This window comes from Schistocerca gregaria, chromosome 11 (assembly GCF_023897955.1).
Source record: "Schistocerca gregaria isolate iqSchGreg1 chromosome 11, iqSchGreg1.2, whole genome shotgun sequence".
NCBI classification, from domain to species: Eukaryota; Metazoa; Arthropoda; class Insecta; order Orthoptera; family Acrididae; genus Schistocerca; species Schistocerca gregaria.
Genome location: NC_064930.1, coordinates 142811221 through 142833960, shown reverse-complemented (window position 1 = coordinate 142833960; position 22740 = coordinate 142811221). Strand labels below are relative to the sequence as shown.

Sequence of the window (22740 nt, the reverse complement as noted above, 5' to 3'; positions counted from 1 at the left end):
TGTGTTTGCATACGACAGCTGCATAGCGGCTTCTGCTATTAAGAGACGCCTAATGCATGTGAGTGGCGTTTCCCGCCTCGAAAAGAAAGTGGGCGATCACTATACCCACTGTCCTCAGTTATCGGAATAATCAGACAAGTTTTACGAATATAAGAGATCACGGGAGAATCGTTCTGCCACATATTGTAGCTAATTCGTAGTGACAACGGCGTACTTAGGATCTAAACTGGGGGGCAGGGCAGGTAATACTAGTCTCAGGAAACAAGGACTCGAGACAACATACAGCACTTCTTATTAAATAAAACAGTAAACCAGTGAAAAACTGTTTTTAATAAACATTTTAAATACAAGAATGCACTTGTACAATCCGAGAAAACATGCAGCATTTCTTACTTTTAAAAAAAAGAAACTAGTGAAAAACTGCGAATATCTTCTGGGGGGGGGGGGGCAGCTGCCCCCCCCCCCCACCTCTGTCCTTCGCTGGGTACGCCCATGCGTAGTGAACTTGCAAGGTAAGTTATAAGCACTCTGTTTCGCAGTATTTATTTAAAGTTGTGCTGACGTATGTCAGTTAACCTCCAGCGACTCTCACTTAGCACACTAATGAAAGAGAAGCATAAAGTGCTGCACAGGGCCCTCTGAAAACCTGAAGCACTTAAAAGTGGAAATACACCAGTAAATGCGCCAGTAAGCAGTAATAATAATTTCTAAACAACTAATGACAACCTACAACAAAAAATGATCGAGTACAGTAGATATAAGGTGTGCCACCCTCTGATATTGCGAATCTGTGCCTGAAATTTCCAATAAAAACATTGCCTGTTTGAGGTTTCGAATAAACCTGCGATTTTAGTCCATAGATTCCGAACTATATTCCCGATTATGATATTTTCATCCCCAGGTTGCCACAAACTCACTGTTTTGGTCTTATCTTACCAGTTTCTCACGCTCCGTATTTCATGTGCTAGAACGTCAGTTGATTTGATCGAAGAAAACAAACTGATTTGAATTTCACTGGTTGTCGTCCGAAGTCGTTTCGTTCGGGAAGTAGGATCGGCTGTAGTGTGACCGCACACTTAGTGGCGTACTGACCGGAAAAGATCGGCCGTCCCCAGCCGATGTCGGTCGTCGGCGGATTCCACCGATATCGGAGCCACTGTGGCGGCAGCCTAAGGCCCGCATTACGGTCCAATATCTTTGTCAAAGAAATTTGATGGTGTAATAGGGAACTTTGTCAAACCTCGTCTGTCGTTAAACAAATCTGATCAAATCTAGGGCCTCGCTGTAGTTATGATAAAAGAAGTCTCTTGTCTTCTGTTCATTGCAGTGTGACATGTAACCACGTGAGCGCTAGCATCGCTGCAGCGTTCTGTCATCTGTAGCGTTTTTATAAACATTGCCAGTAAATACAATTGTGTCTACCGACAACTACAAAATTAATAGAGATGCATGAAGCTGATGAGGTGCTGTACAAAGTGAGGCCCCCCGAATACAAAAATAGATTAAGGAGATTGGAGACCTAACGTAACCCTCTCCTGTAGCGAGAAATCGGAGTGTCACACTGAGCCTGTCTCCTGCAGGTAAAGCAGTTCTTAAGTGAGTATTGTGCTTTGTGATTTGAAGATACACATCCCTCAGCACATACAGAAATGTATGCTCATCCATTCTTAAGTAATTGATGTACGACTTGACGTCCTCCACTATAAGCTCACGTAACAAGTTTTGTTGAATGCTTTTATCGTGTCGTCGTAAAACCCACGGCTTCACCCAGGTACGTTTTCTTTTTTACCCCCCCCCCCCCCCTTCCCCCGCTTCTCTTCTGCATGTGCACACAGTGCAGTTGTGGTATATGCAAGTGCTGCGATTAATAAGTTGTTGTCAGTCATCTTGAACGTTGACGAAAGATATGACGACACGTCAAAGATATTTGGCAAATATATTTGACTACATCTTTGACAAAGAAATTTGATGGTGTACTACCGGCCCAACCTCCAACACACGTCCAAATTGTCGGTCGGTCGTTTGGTGCGTGTGTGTAGTGCTATTAACGACACAGACGCTGTAGTTTAGACTTCGTACGCTAGGAGCGCTGCTGTCGCGTCACGGGCCCAGGTGGTCTGGGTGCTTAAAAGAGCGCTACTGCACTTCTGGTGGCGTATTTGCTAGCGGCGCTACGTAGTGGCGGGTCATATGCCGCCAGTCTCTCCCGAGGGGGATTTTTTCAGTCTGCGCTCAGTATCGAAATGGACATAGGAGAGCTAGCAGCTGTGCTGTGTGTGCTTATGCAGGAAACAAAGTTCCTGGCACACCCATTAATTGCAGATCGCGATGTAAACGTGTTACTGGACACACTAGACAATTATTTAAGAAATTACAGGGACAAATTTTACAGTTGCGTTGGAATGTCAGGACGTTCGTTCGACGATGAACTGAAGAAAAATGATTCCTTTTTATGGAAAGCCATCTCGCCAGAAGAAAAAATGTTCCTGACATTAAGGTAAACTACTTGTCTAATTGGAAGTTAATTTTTTGTTGTTTGCAGTAATATTCAGAATTTTGGATGTAACTATAACGTAGACACAGAAGTAGTTATCAGTTTTTATTTGATAACTGCTCTCTATAACATTAAATTTTATGTTAGAAATATTTCGAACAGTTCTTAAAAAGCTGTGTCTGATGTCTCTGGCCCATGTGTGTCACTTGCAGCTGGACACGTAACTCATAAACAGGCTGGGATGTCACTGAAGAGTGATTATTTCCAACTGGCCAGTGTCCTGAAAGAGCACTACTATTTCTTTGAACGTATCGCGGTTCGCACTGAACTCCTTGCACGACGCTCAATATTTTAATTTTAGTGTCCATTTTGCGCTCCTTGGGGAGACCACGAAGTCCTCGCCCTCTTCTGGTTGCCGCCCACGCAACTCCTTTTGCGGAATATCTGCTAGGGCTGGAGCTTCGCTCTCAAAACATCGATGTCCATACCATAAAACGTCGATGTTGATAAAGATCGCTTTGAAAAACGGCGACGTTAATAAAATTGCTGTAGAAAACGATACATCGATGTTTCTATATATTTTAGAACAAGCAACCGGAAATGATTTTAGTTTAAAGTGGTGTAATAAAAGAATGTAAATGTGGTCAGAGATATTTTGAAACACAAACTAACTAGACATAGTTATCTATTTCTTCGTAAATCTAGTTTCATCTACCTACCTTTCCCAACGTTAGTTTACATTGGGTGCAATAATACTGACCGGTGCTATCATTAACTGTCTTCGTCTAAATCAGATTACGAAACTGAATAAAGTAGATCTTGCAAAGAAAGTTCTTTTTTTTATCATTCAAAAAACTTATTTCTTTGATAATAACAACTCTGATACAGAATATAGGAAAAAGAAGCTTGGATAATCCAGTCCGTAGAAGTCTGTTTCCTGCCGGGGTGGACGGTTGCTCCTGCCTCCGAGAACCAAAGTTCTCGCTTGGGTCAGATGTGGCGACGATGGTACATACACCTTTGCATTTTTTGGAAAAAGTGACTTCATGGCCTCCCAGGTTGCAGTGTCCCGATTGACCTTTGTAACAGTGCTGTCAATAACTTTGATGATAGCTGAAACTTTTTCAATTGAAAATTTCACTCGGAGAAAAATCTGTCAATTTTTCAGTGATGTACAGCGCTGTTTCTGTCAACTCAAAAATACCTTATGTTCCGGTGATGAGTTGTGACTTGTCTAGATAGTGAATATCAATGTCCACAGCTGATTTGTTTTGCATTGTTTCTGCCCAAATATCGTCGGCAATGCAACAGTTTCCAGCACTGACATCTTCAACTTTTGTAGTCCTGTCTCCCTCAGTTGCGTGTAATATCACGGTATCTAGATAATTTTTACTTATAGACCGTCTGACAGCAACTGAATCAAACACAATTTTAGTGCCATACGCGTTTCGCCTTTATTTTCTGCAAGGCATCATCAGTGGCCTGTAATATGTATATATGTTAGCTATTTAATTTACGTTTTTGTCACTGCGCCTATAGGTTATAAACAGTTCTGGTGGTTGGTATTTCCTAATTAAGTAGTAAAGTGACAAAAATGTAAATTAAATAGCCAACATATGTACATATTCCAGACCACTGATGATGCCTTGCAGAAAATAAAGGCGAAACGCGTATGGCAGTAAAATTGTGTTTGATTCAGTTGCTGTCAGACGGTCCATAACTAAAAGTTACCAATATACCGTGACTTTCCGTCATTCGTCATTCGTTAAGTGTGTTTTAACAGATCACTCAGTGCTCCATAGTTACCGTCAATCCTAGTTTTTATTGTTTCTAGTCTTGGCACCTCTTACAGTAAACACACCTCTTTTATTAACTTCAGAATCCATTTCTTTCTACAGTGGAAAACTATTTATTATCCATGATTATAAAATTTCTAGGGCATACACGGTCTTGGCAATCGATAAGGAGAATCACATATACCCAGTGACTGCAGCGCATAATTCTGTTGAGACTATTTGAAGTAAATAATTATATTGTAAACTTTAAATTTTAAATATCTACTAATTCAAAAGTACAAAAATGGCGAGGACAGCAATAAATGTAGCACTGCACAAATTACGAGACTGCCGGCCGGGGTGGCCGAGCGGTTCTAGGCGCTACAGTCTGGAACTGCGCGACCGCTGCGGTCGCAGGTTCGAATCCTGCCTCGGCGGATGTGTGTGATGTCCTTGGGTTAGTTAGGTTTACGTAGTTCTAAGTCTAAGCACTATGGGACTTAACATCTGAGGTCATCAGTCTCCTAGAGCCATTTGAACCAAATTACGAGACTGGACCAGTCAATGAATGGAATGTATGATCCATTGTTGAACGATGTCAATGTTTCTGGCATTAGTCTTCGATGCATCGCCATTCAAAACATCGGTGCTAACCTCGATGTCTAACGAGAAACTCTGATGTTCTGGCCGAGCGAGATAGTGCAGTGGTTAGCACGCTGGACTCGTATTCGGGATAACGATGGTTTCCAACCCCCGTCCGTGCATTCAGATTTAGGTTTTTCATGGCTTCCCTAAATCGCATCAGATGAATGGTTCCTTCGAAAGGGCACAGCCGATTTCCTTCTCCATCCTTGACGCAATCCGAGCTTTTGCTGCGTCTCTTAACCCTCTGTCACTAGCGCGAAAATTTGTGACATCGTCTCACTCGCACAGATTACTGGTGTCATTCACAAAGCAAGCGGTGTATTCGTATACTTTGAACGCTCTTTATGACCGGTTTTATGAGTTTTTATTAAATCTAAATATAATACATTTAATATTTGTACACAGTATAATATATTCTAACGTTTGGTATAATATATTCTAACGTTTGAAACAGTTTGACCATTCGAAGAACAATATCTTCAGCTGAATTACTGGCATTACATGGTCCCTCTGGTTGCTTACCGACTTACGGTTCTAAATTCAAAGTGTAAGCTGTTTTTACATCAACCAAAGCAAACACTTTTAACCCATACTTTGCTGGTTTGCTAGGAATGTTTTGCCTGAACGGGCAGTTTCCTCTAAATGCCAAAAGCTGTTCGTCAACAGTAAGATATTCACTAGATGAAAAATATTTTTGGCAGTTGTTCGTGAATAGTTAAAATACCTCTCTGATAGCAACCAACTTGTCAATCTCTCTCTGCGCAAACCTCTATCACAGATGTTATCAAACTTATGACATATCAACAGAAACCTGAATCGGTTTTCACCTAGCATAAATAACACTATTCAAGTCCGTTTCCCTTTAAGTTATCCCACAATTTCGATATACTCTTCCTAGAACATCCTAAAGGTCCACATAGATACAACAAACCAATGAAAGCTGTGATCTCTATCGCATCTGTTTCTTTAGCGTTCCTTTCCCTAGAGAAGTTACCACGAACTTAATTGATGTATATATTAGTGATTTTTGCGAAAATGCTTTTTATATTTTCATCCAAGAACAAATTCAGAATTTCTATTTGTGTCTTTTTTATACGAGCTTGATTTTTTTTGTCCAGGTAAATGCGTTGTAAAATTACAAGATCTGCTTCTAACACTGGTACGACATTTATTTTTCGTCCGTTAAGTTATCCCATCTTTCCCTAAAAAATGCATCCTCTTGAGTTACTTCTTCCTGTGATTCATATTCATTTTGTGACACTTCTTGTTCTGTAACTGAATCATGACCGCTTTCATGTCCAGAATCCTCAGTCTCCGAGCCAGCGCTATCACTGTGAGCATCTCCATCACTCAGCTCATTGAACCATTCCCCCCATACTTTAGGATCTCTACTAAACTCTGTCTGGGGTTTTTTGCCTTTGACATTTCTTCTACAATTTAAAAATAAAGAGAATACTAGGTAACATGGAACGTAACGGCAATCAGTTTCAATACGTCTAAATTTACGCACAACAAAGATCGATGGAATCTAAGAAAGCAATAAAGTAATCCAGACTTACTTTGTTTCAGATTGTGGCAGCAGAGCTCGCGCGGGTGACAAGTATCCTCCAGAGTATAATAATGTTTCATGAAGGCGCGTTTACATTGAACTCAGAACATGTTTTTGTTCGGAACATTTTGTGCAACTTGTTCCCTCATGATGTTGGCAACTTTGTTCGTTGTGCGCATTCCCGTTTACACTAGCGACCAACATTTCTACGTATTGGCACAGTCTGCTGCGGTGAACTGATAAGGTTACTTTGTGTATTCACATCAAGAGATATCCCATGTCAAGTGAAGAGCAAGAAGAATTGATGACATTTGGTGCTGCATTAATAATATTTAACGAAATAAACAGACGAAGAAAACGATATAGTCGTCGTTGGTTGACCAAAACATACTGTAGAAGACGTGGCGGGAGTGACATGCTTTGTGAGCTGAATTTGCGTCACATTTTGAAATGTTGAATATTATAGGACCAGTTGTTTCAAAGAAAGACACAAATTTCAGAAAAGCAATCCCTGTGAACTAAAGACTTGCTGTTACTCGTATTCTGGCATCAGGAGACTACTATCAAAACCAGCCATATCTCAAGTAGTTCCGTATCATCCAGGAAACGTAGATATTTCAATCCAAACCGCTTCGTTTTGTAAAGTGCCAATACCACATCCAGATGTTTTACTTTTCTCTCGTCGGTACTGAGACGAGAGAGATTTAATTTTTTTGCCTCCGTCACTGCTGCTGGTGCCAAACGCCGCAGCAACTTTTGTAATGAATCATGTTTGATTTTAGTATTTTTGTAACCTGCGCAACGTACATTCCAGAGGCACTCCTGTGCCTCATAGAGCGATATCTATTGGAAAATTTTGTCTCGTGACCACTCCATCTTAAATAAAAATGAAGGGACATAAACGCACCACTACACTCCAGCAAAACAAACACCAAAACACTCACTCAGAGCAAACGAACACTAGAGCTACGTAGCGGAATTTAGTGGTACCAGGCCACGAACAATGTTTCTTTGATCTCTACCGATGCAGCCATGGAACACTGATTTTGTGTTGCGAAACATCGGCAGTCCATTACTTCAATGTTGCGAACTCAGTGTAAACGCGCCTTAGGCCGGTATTACACTATCAAATTTTTGTCAAAGATTTGATCAAAGATGTGATCAAATATTCCGTCAAACATCTCTGACAAAGATCTTTGACGTAGTCCTAGAAGGGGTATTACACTGTCATCATATTTTTCGTCAAAGTTCAAAGTTCAAGATGGCTGGGGGGGGGGGGGGGGAGGAGGAAACATACCTGGGTGAAGCCGTGGGTCTTACGACGACACGATAAAAGCATTGAACAAAACTTGTTACGTTGAGTTTATAGTGGAGGACGTCAAGTCGTACATCAATTACTTAAGAGTGGATGAGCATACATTTCTGTATGTGCTCAATGAAGTGTATCCTCATATCACAAAGCACAATATTCACTTAAGAACTGCTACATCTGCAGAAGTGAAGCTCACTGTAACACTCCGATTCCTTGCTACAGGAGAGGGTTAGGTTAGCTTATGTCAGGTCTTCAGTCTTCGTAATCTATTTTTGTATTCAGGGGGCCTCACTTTGTAAAGCACCTCATCAGCTTCATACATCTCTCTTAATTTTGTAGTTGTCGGCACACACCAATTGTATTTACCGGCAATGTTTATAAAAACACTACAGACGACAGAATGCAGCGATGCTAGCGCACCATGTGGTAACATGTCACATTGTAGTGAACAGAAGACAAGCGACTTCTTTGATCAAATCTACAGCGAGGCCCTGGATGTGATCAAATATTGGACGACATTTGACAAAGTTCTCTATTACACCATAAAATATTTTTGAGAAAGATATTTGACAAAGAAATTTGATAATGCAATACCGGCCTTTAAACAATGGATCTTTAGTAAGTGAAAGACAACAATGATTGGAGCTAACAGCCGCAGAGTTAACAGTAAGGCACTGAAAATGGCGCAAACTGAATCCAGCATTGTCAGACGAAATTGAGCGGGAAAGTCATGTGGATGACGAGTGTCATCCGCGCGGCAAACGGATAGTTAATGACTTGGATGTCGACGGGAAATTAAATCCAACATCGCTTTCTAATGTTCTTAAAACAGCGATGTATCGTATGCATCCATAATACTTGCACCAAACTATTTAGTGCATGGGTCATCGACACCTTTTCTCCTCTTTTTAGTTTTACTTAATACAACCGAGCCGTACCAGATACGGCTGTTTCTTCGTTTTCTTGCGCATCCTCGACTTATTCTTTCTCTCTTACGCTGGCAACGATCTGAAGAAACAACAGTTAGCTGAAATATTGTGTACTCCCTCATTCTTGAGGAAACCAATCGTCACTTGACTCATTTTTCTACGTTGCAGTTACCGCCCAAGAGAGCCTCAGCTTCTTCCACCTGTTCTAAACGTCAAACCTGCAGCAAAATGTATGAAAGTTGTTCTACAATCTGTGTTATTTTTGACAAATACTCGCAGCAGTTTTTTAAATTCAAATATAACACAAAGTAACAGGAACTGTTCAGATTTTTGAAATACCCAACAGACTGTGAGATTTTGATCTGCTTATAAAAAATAAAGCCACGCTACTACAGTGGAAACTGGTTATTATAACGACGTCGAAGGTGCCGATCGGTGTTGATAATTTAGGGGAAAAGCTGCTAAATATGGGGAACTTGAGAAGCAAAAGAGCGACTAAAATTCGTGCTTGGGATTGGCGACTTTTTTGGGGTCTACTTCGATGTATTATAGAAAATTTAAAAGTTTTTCGCTACCATAATTCCCAAATTATTCTCTATATTCGCTACTTTCATGATACTTTTGAAGTAATGTACAGAAGCATACGTAGAAAGTGTGCCCACCAAATACATCTCTTTTGTGCATTCTTATTTGGTCACACACTGTCCAAGGCGCAGTCTTACAGTGGCCGCTATATTTAATTGCATTCAGAAATTTCAGGGGAACAGTTAAGATTTCATGTAAAAATTACCACACAAAAAATATATATTCAAATACATTTTAAAATTTTATATTTACGAAAAAAATCATTTAAACAGAAAACTACACAAAATGAACATAATACTACATGATAATATTACTGCTTTGAAAATTCAAATGCCTTGGTATCTACATTTTATTTTTTCTGATATTTTTACTATACATAAAATAATAAAAGCATAAAGTGCTCCAAAACATTAAAAAATGAAAATTACGGTAGTACTTTTTTGGTGTTTGGTTTCCTTTGCACGCACTGGAAATGTTTGTTAAGGTTTCGCTTCATATTGGCTCCTTGCAACAGTGGCAAATATAAGGTGTCATTCTATTCTTTCTTGGGTCACAGGTGGAGCAGGTTTTGCGTATTTTCAATCGTTCTACGACGACTTCTAATCTCGGATCTGCTACACCGAAAATGCACTGAAGGATGTGTGAAGTTCACGGGGTATGTGATACATGTTGACGCGCTTTTTGTCTGTGGTGTTTCCACCAAGTTTACTTGCGTCTTCAAAGATTGAAACGATTTACCTGAGCACTGTCTTTGTAGGAATTGTGAAGAACAAACACATCCGACACACTTATTTCCGATATACGAAAAAATGCCATTGCCCAATGCTGATGACCTCGATGTTGAGCGCCCATAACCCCCCCCCCCCCCCCCCCTCTCCTTCCTCGCCATTGCCCATCGTTGGAATAGGCCTTGAGAAGCAGCAGTATTTCTTTTGACCTAATGTAATTCTAGCAGAACCTCTAGCTAAGAATTAAGTCTCCATACTTCTGTCTACATCACTTTGATTACTTGTTTCATTCAAGGAATTCACAGGTGGCAAAATAAATTCATCTTCACTTTTATGCTGTTCCTATACTGTATTCTGTTCACTTTCAATCCCATTTTCACAATCTGATCAAACATCGCTTTCTAAACTGTCCTCAAGCCACTTTAAAGCAGTATCTGCAAAGCCAGGTTCCATTAAACCTGAATCAGGTTTCATTAAACATGAAGGGTAGATGAAGACCAGACTACTGAATCCATAGTGAAAAGTCCCAGGTGCTGCCTCAGAGACTGCTATCACGAAAGAAACAGTTACAGTATAGGCACAGGTCAGATTAAAGTGGTTGCTGACAAAGGAAACCACGGTATCTTACATTATCTATTGTAAACCGATATATGATTATGAAATTATACAGGTGTGTGTGTGTGTGTGTGTGTGTGTGTGTGTGTGTGTGTGTGTGTGTGTGTGTGTGTGCGTGCGTGTGCGTGCAAAGAAAGCCGGAGAAGAAATTCTAAGCGAACTGTCGTGTCAAAAATGAATTCCTCTGTTGCACATACAAAATTATGAGACACACTACAAACTTCAACTATATCTTGTGCAAAATCAACGGTTACATTGAATCAGACCTGTGGATCACCAAAAGTTGTCCATGACTGTAACCAAGCCACAGCTTTGCACAAACTCTCTTCCCATAACACTGCTGGTCTGATCTATCCCTGCACACTGTGTGCTAGGGGAACCTCTGCTAGCAGTGTTGTGAAATCACAGGAGCAAGTGTGAAAGTATGTCCAAGTTTGAGTCAGGCCTGGAGGCAACTGCTCACAGATGAGTAGGAAATCTGGCCCTGCCACAGATTTTCAATTGTCATAACATATTCATTTATATTGTGTAGACTAGTTTCTTTGTTGCTTTTGCTGTGCCTGTACTTATTCATTTCCTTTCATTCAGGTGGAAACTGGCCAACTCAGATCTCCAAAGCGGGAAATGGAGTACGTGTTTGTTGAAGAAGAAACTCCGGTAAGTACTGAAATTCGTCTGTCTTTTCATGTAGATATATTATCTGCAAACTAGTGTGCACAACATAGTGGAATGTACTTCATATGGTATCAATCACTCCTCTTGCTGTTTTACTCATAAGTGGCACCCATTATTCGTAAGTGTCTAGCATATCATATGTGGTAGAGCCACAGGAATTGTTTCAGTGTGCACAAAAATGCAGATTTTTCTGAATCTACTTTATATGAGCATTGAGTGGAGTGGAGCAGTGGTTAAGATGTGTGTGGACAGAGATTGAAATTTTCATCCACGTGTATTTAGATTTTCTGTGCCTTCCCAAAATTACAATGCCAAATTCTAGATTAATTCCTTCATTAACTGGCATTAGACTTAAAATTTATGACAGCGTCAGAGAACAGGCTCACACCTAATGTACTACCATCTTATTATTAAAATTCCTAACCGTGTGCCAACTAGCACATGTCTTGAAACTCCTACTACTTTTGTATATCGACCCCCACCAAAATAATGAAATAATGATAAGTTTTTTGTTGAAGCATTCACAGTTTAGATGAACACCAAATTTATTGTTCTGTTGCCTCAAGTCACATATTCGTATGTCACTTAATCGACAATCATATCACAGTTCCAATCACACATACACATCAGTTTTTGCAGAGTTAACCAGCGCTCTTTGAATGAGATATAGCCACTGTACTATCAAATATTATGTCATTGAACACAGGGTTAATCCTGATATTCAGTTAATACACTTTTACACCCAGTTATGTATGAGATGTGTGTATAAAATAACTGGACTCGTTCAGTCACAAATTACACATGCACCAAATGTGAAAGACAAATAGCTGTGAAGCCTCAGTTGGCATCTGTAGACATATCCGTGTGGCTGTGGCCTTCGTTTGCGTAAGAGCTGTGTCAAGGTTTGCCTTCTTTATTTCTTCGTTTGTTGTCTGCAGTGTTGTCATACTGCCTTGTGATACTGGCTGAAAAATGGCGTGCAAAAGTACAGCACTGACTACTTTAAATGATGTAGTTGACAGGTGCGCAGTTGCATTTCACATTAGTTTACTTTCACTCTTCAGTCCCCCCAATAATACACAGCTATATATGGCCAGTGCACTATTGTTTAACTTTCCATAAGCCTCATTAATAGTTTGCAGGCAAACCTCCTGCTACATTAGTTTACTATTGAACATCTACAAGCAGTAAAGACCTTACCACAAAATTCACAGTTATTGAAGAATAGAAAGGTATGTATGGAGCAGACACTGTCATTGTTTTTACACACCGCCTAATTGAGTTACACTTGTTTCACAGATGCATTGTTGTTGATATAAACAGTACAGGTTCTTCGTCTGAAACTCAACCATGGACTGACTGTCTCGGGACCAAAAATTGGGGTCTTTATATATCCTCACAATAATAGGTACTGAAACTACATACTGTTCGAAGTTAATTTACAGAAACTACAATTAAAACTTAACTCAGTAAATTAACTGAATACATCAGAAAATTTGTTACTTTTAACAGTTTCTTCTGCCACAAGGTTTATGCTTAATTATTTGTTTAAATGATGAAATTAACAAATATAAGTACACAAACAATACTTTGGAAAAAAACTGTTAATTATTTTGGAATTAATTAAGAGCCGGCTGTGCTGACATGTTTTCGAATAGAGCCAAATAGATCCTTTAAGAATGCTATTACTTGTTCTTCCAAATGCTTATAATTAATACAGAATTTATGTATGTTTATTCGTTAACAGTAGAACTTAAATTACGAAACAATTACTCATTTTACCCTATAACAAGATACTAACTAGGCATAGCCAAAATAAAGTAGAAAATCAAATACATACATAAAACTAAGCACAAAATTAGATCTGGTATTATATTCTGTAAAACTAAGGACCGACCTTTCCCTTGTATGAAAATGCAGATTATATTCACGTATGTTAGTGGTAATTAGTTAAAAATAAAAGAATGAATTTTAAGGAGACAGGTGGCAAAACAAGAGCGGAAGTAAAAATGTCCCAGCTTGCTTTGTCACAGCTGTTATTTTGTTTTGCTGGAAAATTGTTATAATAGAGCAACGAATTGTCATAAAGTTTCACATGAAACTTCGAAAAGCTGCTAATGAAACATACCTGCTACTAAAAGATTTGTAAGGTGAAGACTGTTTATCACATACGTGAGCTTTTGAGTGATTCAAGGTTTCCAAAATAACTGAGAATATGTTGCAGATGACTCACACCCTGGATGCCCTTCATCGACAAAAGTGGATGAAAGTATCAAAAAAGTAGGTAATCTGATTCGATATGACTGACTGTTGAGTGTTCAGTAGATTGCTGATACTGTAGGAATGTGTATGCGAGACTGGTGCTGAAAACTCTTATGATTGAACAAAAAGAAGATTGTGAAAATGTGTGTACTCATACTTTGAATACTACTGAACGAGTACTGAAAATGACAAACTGCCTATTTGCTTCTGTCTCAGGTTCTTCGGCCGACGTTCATCTAATGATTTTACTGACGTTTTGCCAGCACGTGTGGCTGGCATTGTTGTAGCTTCATCCTCCATTGTCGGTGGTGAACTGGAGCCGAGCTCGCGGCCGCAGACTGTATGTACCTGGCACGCCAACGTTCGAGGGCTTCTCCGCGGTCATTTCCGGTACCTTTCTCCTCTTGCTACCTGTGACGGTCGTTCGTTGCAGTACAGGAAGCCAGGATCCGTTTACCTTAAGGCTTTCCTCTTGTTGAAACTGTTCCCGTGTTTTAGTATTTCTACAGATTCTCTGAACAAGTGGGTGTGATAGCACTTCTGTACAGCCAGAACTTCCCTGTCAGTGAATTTTATTACTTGGTCGGTCTCGCTCATTGCGTGCTCTGTCATGGCCAATTTCTCCACCTGCCCCAAACGGCAGTATCGCTTACGTTCTTCCATCCTGATGTTGATTGATCGTCCAGTCATTCCGACATAAACTTTCCACATGTGGATGTTAAGCAGTATATTCCCGACATTGCAAGCGAGTCCCTTTAATCCTTTGCTGATCTAAGACATTCTTTGATCTTCCTTGTTGGTTTGTTAACTGTTTTTACCCACTTGCAATATCAGGAATGTACTACTTACCATGCACAAGCGGAAAAGTTTGTTGGAATGACTGGACAATCAATTGACACCAGGATTAAAGAACATAGCGACATTGCAGGTTGGGACAGGTGGAGAAATCATCCATGGCAGAGCATGCAGTGAGTGAGACCGACTACGTAATAATATTCACTGACATGGAAGTTCTGGCTGTAGAAATGCACTGTCACACCTGCTTGTTCGGAGAAGCTGTAGAAATACACAAACACAGGAGTAGCTTCAACAATAAAAAGGAGAGCCTTGAGGTAAACGGATCCTGGCTTCCCGTACTGCAGCGAACAACCGTCGCAGGTAGCGAGAGGAGAACTGCACCGGAAATGACCGCGGAGAAGCCTTTGGACATTGGCCCGCCAGGTACATACAGTCTGTGACTACGAACTCGGCTCCAGTTCACCATTGGCAATGGTGAAGTTTTGACAAGGCCAGCTGCTCATGCTGGCGAAAAATCAGTAAAATCATCAGACGGACGTCGGCTGAAAAACCCAAGAAAGAAGCAAATACGCAGTGTGTCAACAAGTGGCCACAAAAGCCTTAACGATTTTGCAATACTGAAAATTATCGTAATTTCTGGAAAAAAGTGATAATGTGGTGAATTTTGGATGTTTACTTATGATCCAGAAACCAAGTCTCAAATCACACATTTGAAGGACCCAACGTCGCTGTGAGCAAAAAATCTGGAATGAGTGAGTAAAGACTCAAAGCGATGATAATTGCCCTTTTTTAATGTGCTTGTGTATCTTTGTGGGGTTTTCTGAAGACTAAGGGAACTCCTTGAGAAAATAAGAAAAAAGACCCAAATTGTGTAAGAACAAGTCGTGGTTTCTCCATCAAGACACCGCACTGGCTCTTGCCTCATTGTCTGCTCGGAGGTTTCTAGCAAAGTACAGAGTCCCTAGATCACTCACGTTATTAACCTGACCCAGCACCATATGGCTTTTATCTATTCCCCCCAAGTTCAAATCTCCATAACAAGATTTTAATGTGCTGAAGTAATGAAATAAAATGTCATGTGTGTCGTCAAGGAGCTCACAGTGGAAAATTCACAGGAAGGGTTGTAGGAATAAAGCATGAGAGTGTATTGAGGGTGACAAGTAAATATGTATATTTTTGAAATAAAATTTTTAGCCGCACCTCGTATAAAACGTTCTCCTGCTATGTGGTCTGTATGCTGTTTCGGATCAGACTGACTCGTTCTCTCATACCAAAACCTAATACCACTCGTAATAGGCATTGCCGCATTGCTACACCTGATGAAAGATAAGTAAGGACAGAATCAATCCGCTGTGTACTAGATTGATACTTGTACTCTTAGTCTTCTCCTTTTTCTGTTATGATGAGACAAAGATGCAAGAGATGAAATTTTCAAAACTAGTTAGTAGTTCCTCGTAATTGGTCAGTCAATTGGAGGAAGAAGAAGGAAAATGAAAAAAGTTCCTTTAATGTTTTTCACAGTAGTATGTTTCATCATCAATTACAACACAGTACAGCAAAAAGGAAATACATAAACCTGACTGTAAAGAGGTAAATAAAACAGAAAGAAACTTCCACATGGGAAAAATATATTAAAAATAAAGATTCCAAGACTTACCAAGTGGGAAAGCGCCGGCAGACAGGCACATGAACAAAACACACACACAGAATTACTAGCTTTCACAACCGATGGTTGCTTCTTCAGGAAGGAGAGGGAAAGACGAAAGGATGTGGGTTTTAAGGGAGAGGGTAAGGAGTCATTCCAATCCCGGGAGCGGAAAGACTTCCCCTAGGGGAAAAAAAGGACAGGTGTACACTCGCACACACACACACATATCCATCCGCACATACACAGACACAAGCAGACATTTTTGTGTTTAGTGCTTTGAATTATCCTGCCTTCTATAAGAACTATATAGAACAGATTGTGTAACATGATGCACATTATAGACAAAACATTTCAGTGGTGGTCAGAGTATGACTTATGTGTGTATATGCACAAACAAGAGTAACTCCATTTACTCCTTTTCAGTTTCTACACAAGTGGGAGATGCCCGATGGTCCTGATACGGCACAGGATCCCCTGAGCATCGAGCAAAAGGTGAGTGCAGTTTCACTTTTCTGTTCTTCTTACATTGCTGTGGATAAGCATTTGTTGTTTGGTAACTGGGTAGCTGAAGCTGTAATTTACCCAAAATGTGCTGGCAGGTAAAAACTGTTTGCACGAGCAGGATTTAATCCCAGAGTCTTGCCTTTCGCATGCAATGACCCTTTAATATCCAGGGTGTATGCACCCCGGGACAACTGGGAAAAACCCATGAATGTTTGGATCTGGGAGACGAGCAGGAAACACACGGGAATTTTTTTAGAATTCCGGGAATTTTTCATTGTTGTACTTTCTAGCTAATTTTTTATAATTATAACTGGTAAGAATTGATACTCTAACAAAGAATTTTACTTTAACCTGCTACAGTAGAATAATACTGTGGCTGTAAAACATAAAAGAGAGAGAAACACCAGTGTAAAACTTACAACAAAATACAGTGCACACGTAAGTTTTTGCCAACAGTAAAATGTGTCAAAGGCTTCGGGACAAAGAACAAGTGCTTTCAGTGAGTATGACATCACAAAAGTTTACATTTCTAACAGGTCGCAGGAAAATATTCCGAATGATTGCTGTTTGAGAAGCATTAGCTGCAAAGTAAATTTCCTTTTTTTACGTGTGAGAAAGTGTGACGAATTTCTTACATCACAGAGCGATTGACTCTCATTCAAAACTTAACACTTTGATGACCAGCCACTTCTGTTGGAAGAATTTCGGGCTCTGAAGACAAGAAATTTGCGCTTTTAAAATTTTACTGGCATGTTTGTGTTTGTTATATATTGAAGGGCAACACTTGCAAAAAAAGAAGAAAAAAGTGCTATTATATGTATGTGAAGACTTAGCTTTTCTTGTAGCTATATTAATTTAAACCATAAACTTCTGCTATTTGTGTATCTGCTCTACTTAAGTGGTGTAGCTATTGGCTGACTCCATCAGGTGTCCTGTGTTCTGAATATCTGATTTCATTTGCTGGGCAGATAACGTGATGTGAGCTATGATTGGCTGACAAAGGCACGTCACAATCTGGAGTTCAGTGCTTCAGAACCAAATGTGCTGTGTTTGGTGGAATTCGTGTTTACACTTCCGTAATACGAAAATATGCAGCGTACTTGTTGCTGCACATGAAAGAGCATTCCAAAACGAATAATTTTTTTGCTAGGTTTCGTTTCCTAAAGTGCTGGGAAGTGGTGTATAAAACTTCTACAATTCAAGGAACTCATAAGTTTTACAGTTCCGAGGGATATTTTCACCCAGGAAAGTGTATTTTTCACCCAGGAAAAAGTCAATTTTTATCTGGGAAAAAATCTGGGATAAATCCCGCTCCCCTCCCCCATATACACACTGTTATTGCTGCCCCTCTGTAAAACTGACAATTTAATAGGTACTGAATAGCCTTCAGCAAATTGTAGAGTCAGGGAACAGCATCAAAATAATGACAGTAGATATTGTACTGAGACATATGGTTGTTGTTGTTGTTGTTGTTGTTGTTGTTGTTGTCGTCGTTATTAGACAAGTATTTTTATTTATTAATTTTTCACAGTTTTCTCCCCTGCAGAGTAATCTTTACGTAAGTTGCTCATTGTAAACACTTAACAGTGAAGAGTGAATGTGGTTTATCTGACCCTAATGTTCGAATGTCAGCAATAAAAATGCTGAACAGTGAGGTTCAGACAGCATAAAGAAAATAGCTTATAACAAGAAACATGAGCAGTGATTCAGTAAGGGTATTTTGCAGTGACTTGAGGGCAGATCACTAGGTCGTACAAGATGATATTTGTGGAAAACTTAACTCCTGTTTATTTATAATTCAGCACTGCAAGTCCAACTTCTCCTCAAAATCAAACAGAAACAATGACGAAGAGTGGAAATAACTGAAAATGGTTTCGTTTGGCTTCTCGCAGACTTCTTGCAGCCAACCAACGACGGCTTTTTTACGGATGACGATATGCCGTGTCACCGTGCCACAGTCGCTCGCGATCGGTTCGCAGGACTTTCGGGAGAGTTCGGACGACCGATTTCGCCGATGCGATCGCCCTTTACGGGTCATAATTGAAAGGTTAGTTCGTGCAAAAAAATTCTACACTGGCAACACATTTGCAATTACGGACAGGTGTGGTGGCAATGTGACTGAATATTTCTGCGGGACACTTCAAAGGACTTGTCGAGACTGCGCCATGTCGAGTTACTGCACAACACCTGCTGGTGGTGGTCTGATACGATATTAGGAGATTTTGCTTGCTCTTTGTTACTTCTGTGTAAGAGGGGTGAGAAGGACACAGATGCCACATACTGGAGCGAGATGGTGTTATCGGCAAATGACAGATTTTGACAGGGGCTTCATGTGGGCCTTCATTTGCCTTCGAACCGTGCATTGGCCGGATTTGGTGGGGCATTCAGATGTGATAGTCAGTGTTGGACTGCATGGGAATGTGATGTCAGACATACTCATTATTAAGGTTCTAGTCAACCATTTCTGACCATCACAGGGGAGGAACAGCATATTGTGCACCAAGCACATATGTGCCCGCCATGTGAGGACCGTTAATGGAGTCCCTGAAACATTGTGCGTCAACCGGCACTGGTGGAAAGTGGACCAGGGAATTATTTTACCGAGTGTAGGCTGCCATTAACAGACCAAAACAAATGGCTGCATCTGGAGTGGTGCCTCAATAGTAAACGATCGACTGCTGATGAATTGTGCTGTATTTTGTTGAGTGATTAATTGTGGTTCTGCACTATCCCTGATGACCACTGTGGCAGTCTGCAGAGAGGACCCATCCTTACACTGTTTTGGACACACGGAGCGCTATTACTCCTGGTTTCACAGTTTGAGGAGCCTGTAGATCACAGACATCCTGCATCCTCGTGTGTTACCTCTCGTGTAACCGTATTGTAAAGGTGACAGGTAGGTTGTCTGGGTGTGGGCCGGGTCATCTGTCGAAGATGGGGGATGTGGACAGCAACAGAGGTGAGTCCAGATGCAGGTACGACCACTCTTTATCAGTCCTTCACTAATTCGTACAGATCAGACATTCTTCTGATTGCGCTCCACTCTCCGGTGTGGTCTGGAGTTCCCTCGTAGTATTCCGGCACTGTAGTTGCCTACAGCAGGCAGTGTGCACTTGTTGCTTGGGAGACAGAACACTGCACCGGGTCTCCGGTACACGAGACGAGCTGAGCCGGCAGGGTGTGGCCACGCTGCAGTCACGGGCGACCACCACATCTTCTCTAATGCGGAACGTCACGTCGTTCTCGTGACACAGTTCCGGTGTTGTCCGGAGTCGAAGTCTGGATCGTCGGTGAAGAGTGCAGAGGCAGTTGTATGGTGCAGTGTTGCCTGCCAGTGTTGGGCAAAGGGCAGAGGTCTCTCATTCTCAGTCCAGTGGTGGCAGAGTGAAGAGTGACGATTCCCAGCTAACTCACGGGAGGTGCCGGGCACGGCCCTGCCGCACCGAATGTGACGTACTCGGCTAGGGTGGTGTTTAGCGCCAGTTCCTGGCAGTGAGTCCGCAGGAGGGCTGCGTCTGTGGGCCACTGCAGTGACTGGGGTCTGGCGCAATTGTCGACGGCACGGAAGTCGATCTGTCCGGAGTGTCTTCTCGAAGACTTACCCTGGGGCATTGACAACTGGAACTGTTACCCCTCCCTGATAGGACGTGTTTGTTGACCAGATTTGATGTCATCTTGGTCCCTGTGTCAGTATCCAGGATATTGGGAGGCCTCTTACGACAGTGGTGGACCAACTTACCTCGGAAGAGGATGCAACCATTTTATGACTCCATTCTCAACCGAATCGCGGCATGTACCCAGGTCAGAGAGGTTGCAATGTCACATTGATAACAGGGCTCGTACTGCCAATTTCTCCTAAATTCGACTCTATTTTGTAATCGCTGGAATAACATGGCATACCCTGTCGATCCATGAAGTTTCATTTTGTTTCCCCTGGGCCATTGTGTTTATTTTGTTTGCCAGGCAGCGAATTTAGCACACCTTGAATGTGGATAATGACAGATTTGTTATACCAGTTCTATAAGGCTGTAATGCTTAAGCAGTGTTTTTTGTGTGATGTAAACGGTAGCACAGGATAATACTGTTACCTGCTCATTCTTTCTTTCTGTTTGTAATTTTAACAGTGTTTGCAGTTGTCGGAAGTGAGATTTCCATTTCATAGAAAGTAATATTTTTATTTAGAAGCTCATGCATTGCTCAGACATGTTTTCATACTTAAAAAAGAAAAAAAAAAGTGTGTAGACAGATTAAAGTTTCTTTATGAGTTTTACATGCAAGTCTTTAGAATCCGAGGATAAACCTCTAATTTTAGTTTCTGTTCTTCACACAGTAGCGGACAGTGTAAAAATGAATTACAACTGAGCAGTCCAGTATTTGTAGAATTTGGTGAGTGCGCGCACCCACACACACACACACACACACACACACACACACACACACACACACAGTGTGTGCTGTTATAATCAGTAATCATTTTTATTTATTTATTTTTGCATTGCTGCCAACTATTACGGTTTGTCCGTAATTGTTATGGATTTATCACCTGGATTACAGGGTTACGGTAAGCTACTAAAAATTATAGACACAGACCGTTTAAAATATGATATTTTTAAATAATTCAAATAAGGTATTGTTTACATTTTGGTAATCATATTGTCTTGCTAAAATGTTTTATAGATTGTAACGATTTCCTTCCTGAGTATGCAGTAAACATACCTAGAAATGAATTCATCATTGTGGCACACAAGATGTGCGTTTACACTGAGTTTGAAGCACGTTCTGCAACATTGTTTGTAACGTTGTTGGTGACTAGTAATGGACTACCAATGTTTGCGATATGTAGTCGACATTTTGACAACACAAAGCCATTGTTCCACGGCTGTGTCGGTACAGATCAGAGGAACGTTGGTCCCGATCTGCTACCACTAAATGCTACTACGCAGCACTGGTGTTAGTTTTTGCTCAGCTGTACTGTTGCCTGGAGACAAGACGCAGAATTAACCAATTTGTCACATTCTGTGAGGCAGAGGAATACCTCTGGAATATTTAAAATCATAGTTGTAAAAGTATTAAACTGAAATATGACTCCCTTGAAAAAATTCTGCATTGCTTCCCATCAGCAGCAGTGATGTAGATAAAAATTGAAGTCCCTCATGTCTCAATACTACTTTGACGACAGGATTCGTTATCTGACTTCAGAAACAAGTTACATGAGTGGAAAAAAAAGAGGAAAGAGATGTACAATGCTTTCTACGAGATAGGAAAGAATGTATGCAGGAGACAGCAGTCAGTAATAAACATGGATGTGGCAGGTGGATCATCAACTGCCAATTCCTCCATCACATTCATCGGAATTGTGAGTGACACTCAGGCTGACAAAGTTACCTTTATTCAAAATGATCATGAATTAACTTTAATGTAAATATAAAAATAAATATGTGATAAGTTAAATATATCTTCTTAATGCAGGGTTTGAATATGTCTGAAATACTGCATTTAAAGGCCTAAATAAGACTTCTATATTTAGAAAATTTTCCATGTGATTATTGGTAGCCTCTCTTAAAGATTGGCAATCTTCATGTCATGAATGTAGTGTCTGCATACACAGGGTGGTTTCATGAAATGGCACATTCTGACATTTGTGTATGTAGGCCTGGGCGATTGTTAGTGTCAAATAAGAAATGGAAACCAGTTCATGCCATCTTGCCATTTACAGGGTGTATATGACCCGGGAGATCCGGGAAAAACCCGGGAATTTTTTCATCAGGGAGAAAACTGGGAGAAACCCGGGAATTTTTTAGAATCCCAGGATTTCCTGTTTTTGTTTTCAGTTAAATTTTTGTTATTTTGACTGGTAAGAAATAATATTCAACCAAAGGATATTACTGTATCCCGCTACTGCAAAATAACACTGTAGCAATAAAACATGAACGAGAGAAAAAAACTAAAATGAAACTTAAATTGCAAAGGAAATGCCCCGTGTACAATAACAAAACACAGTGCTCATACAAGCATCTACCAGCAGCAAAATGTGTCAAAGGCTTTAGGAAGACTATGCAATGCTTTATAACAACAAATTGCCTCCAATGAGGGTGACGTCACAACTGTTTACATTAGATTCGTATGAGCAGTTGCGTGCAGGGCCATGTGCATGCGCAGTTGACTGGCGCATGTGTAGTACCTTCTTCCGATTGTGGCTACAAAAGTGTGGCTGTTAGCTG

At 40.6% G+C, this 22740-nt stretch overlaps 1 protein-coding gene across 8 annotated transcripts in view; it reads left to right on the top strand.

The window, feature by feature from the left end:
* Window positions 1-22740, top strand: part of LOC126295260 (uncharacterized) — a 298048-nt gene that overhangs the window by 105518 nt on the left and 169790 nt on the right. For 7 of the 8 annotated variants that reach the window (XM_049987670.1, XM_049987668.1, XM_049987669.1 and 4 more), the window contains exons 7-8: window positions 11221-11289; window positions 16439-16507. In XM_049987670.1, coding sequence (XP_049843627.1) covers window positions 11221-11289; window positions 16439-16507 — 138 coding nt within the window. Of the gene's footprint in view, window positions 1-2155; window positions 2498-11220; window positions 11290-16438; window positions 16508-22740 lie in introns of those variants that run through there. The other variant, XM_049987672.1, reaches the window with a different exon arrangement.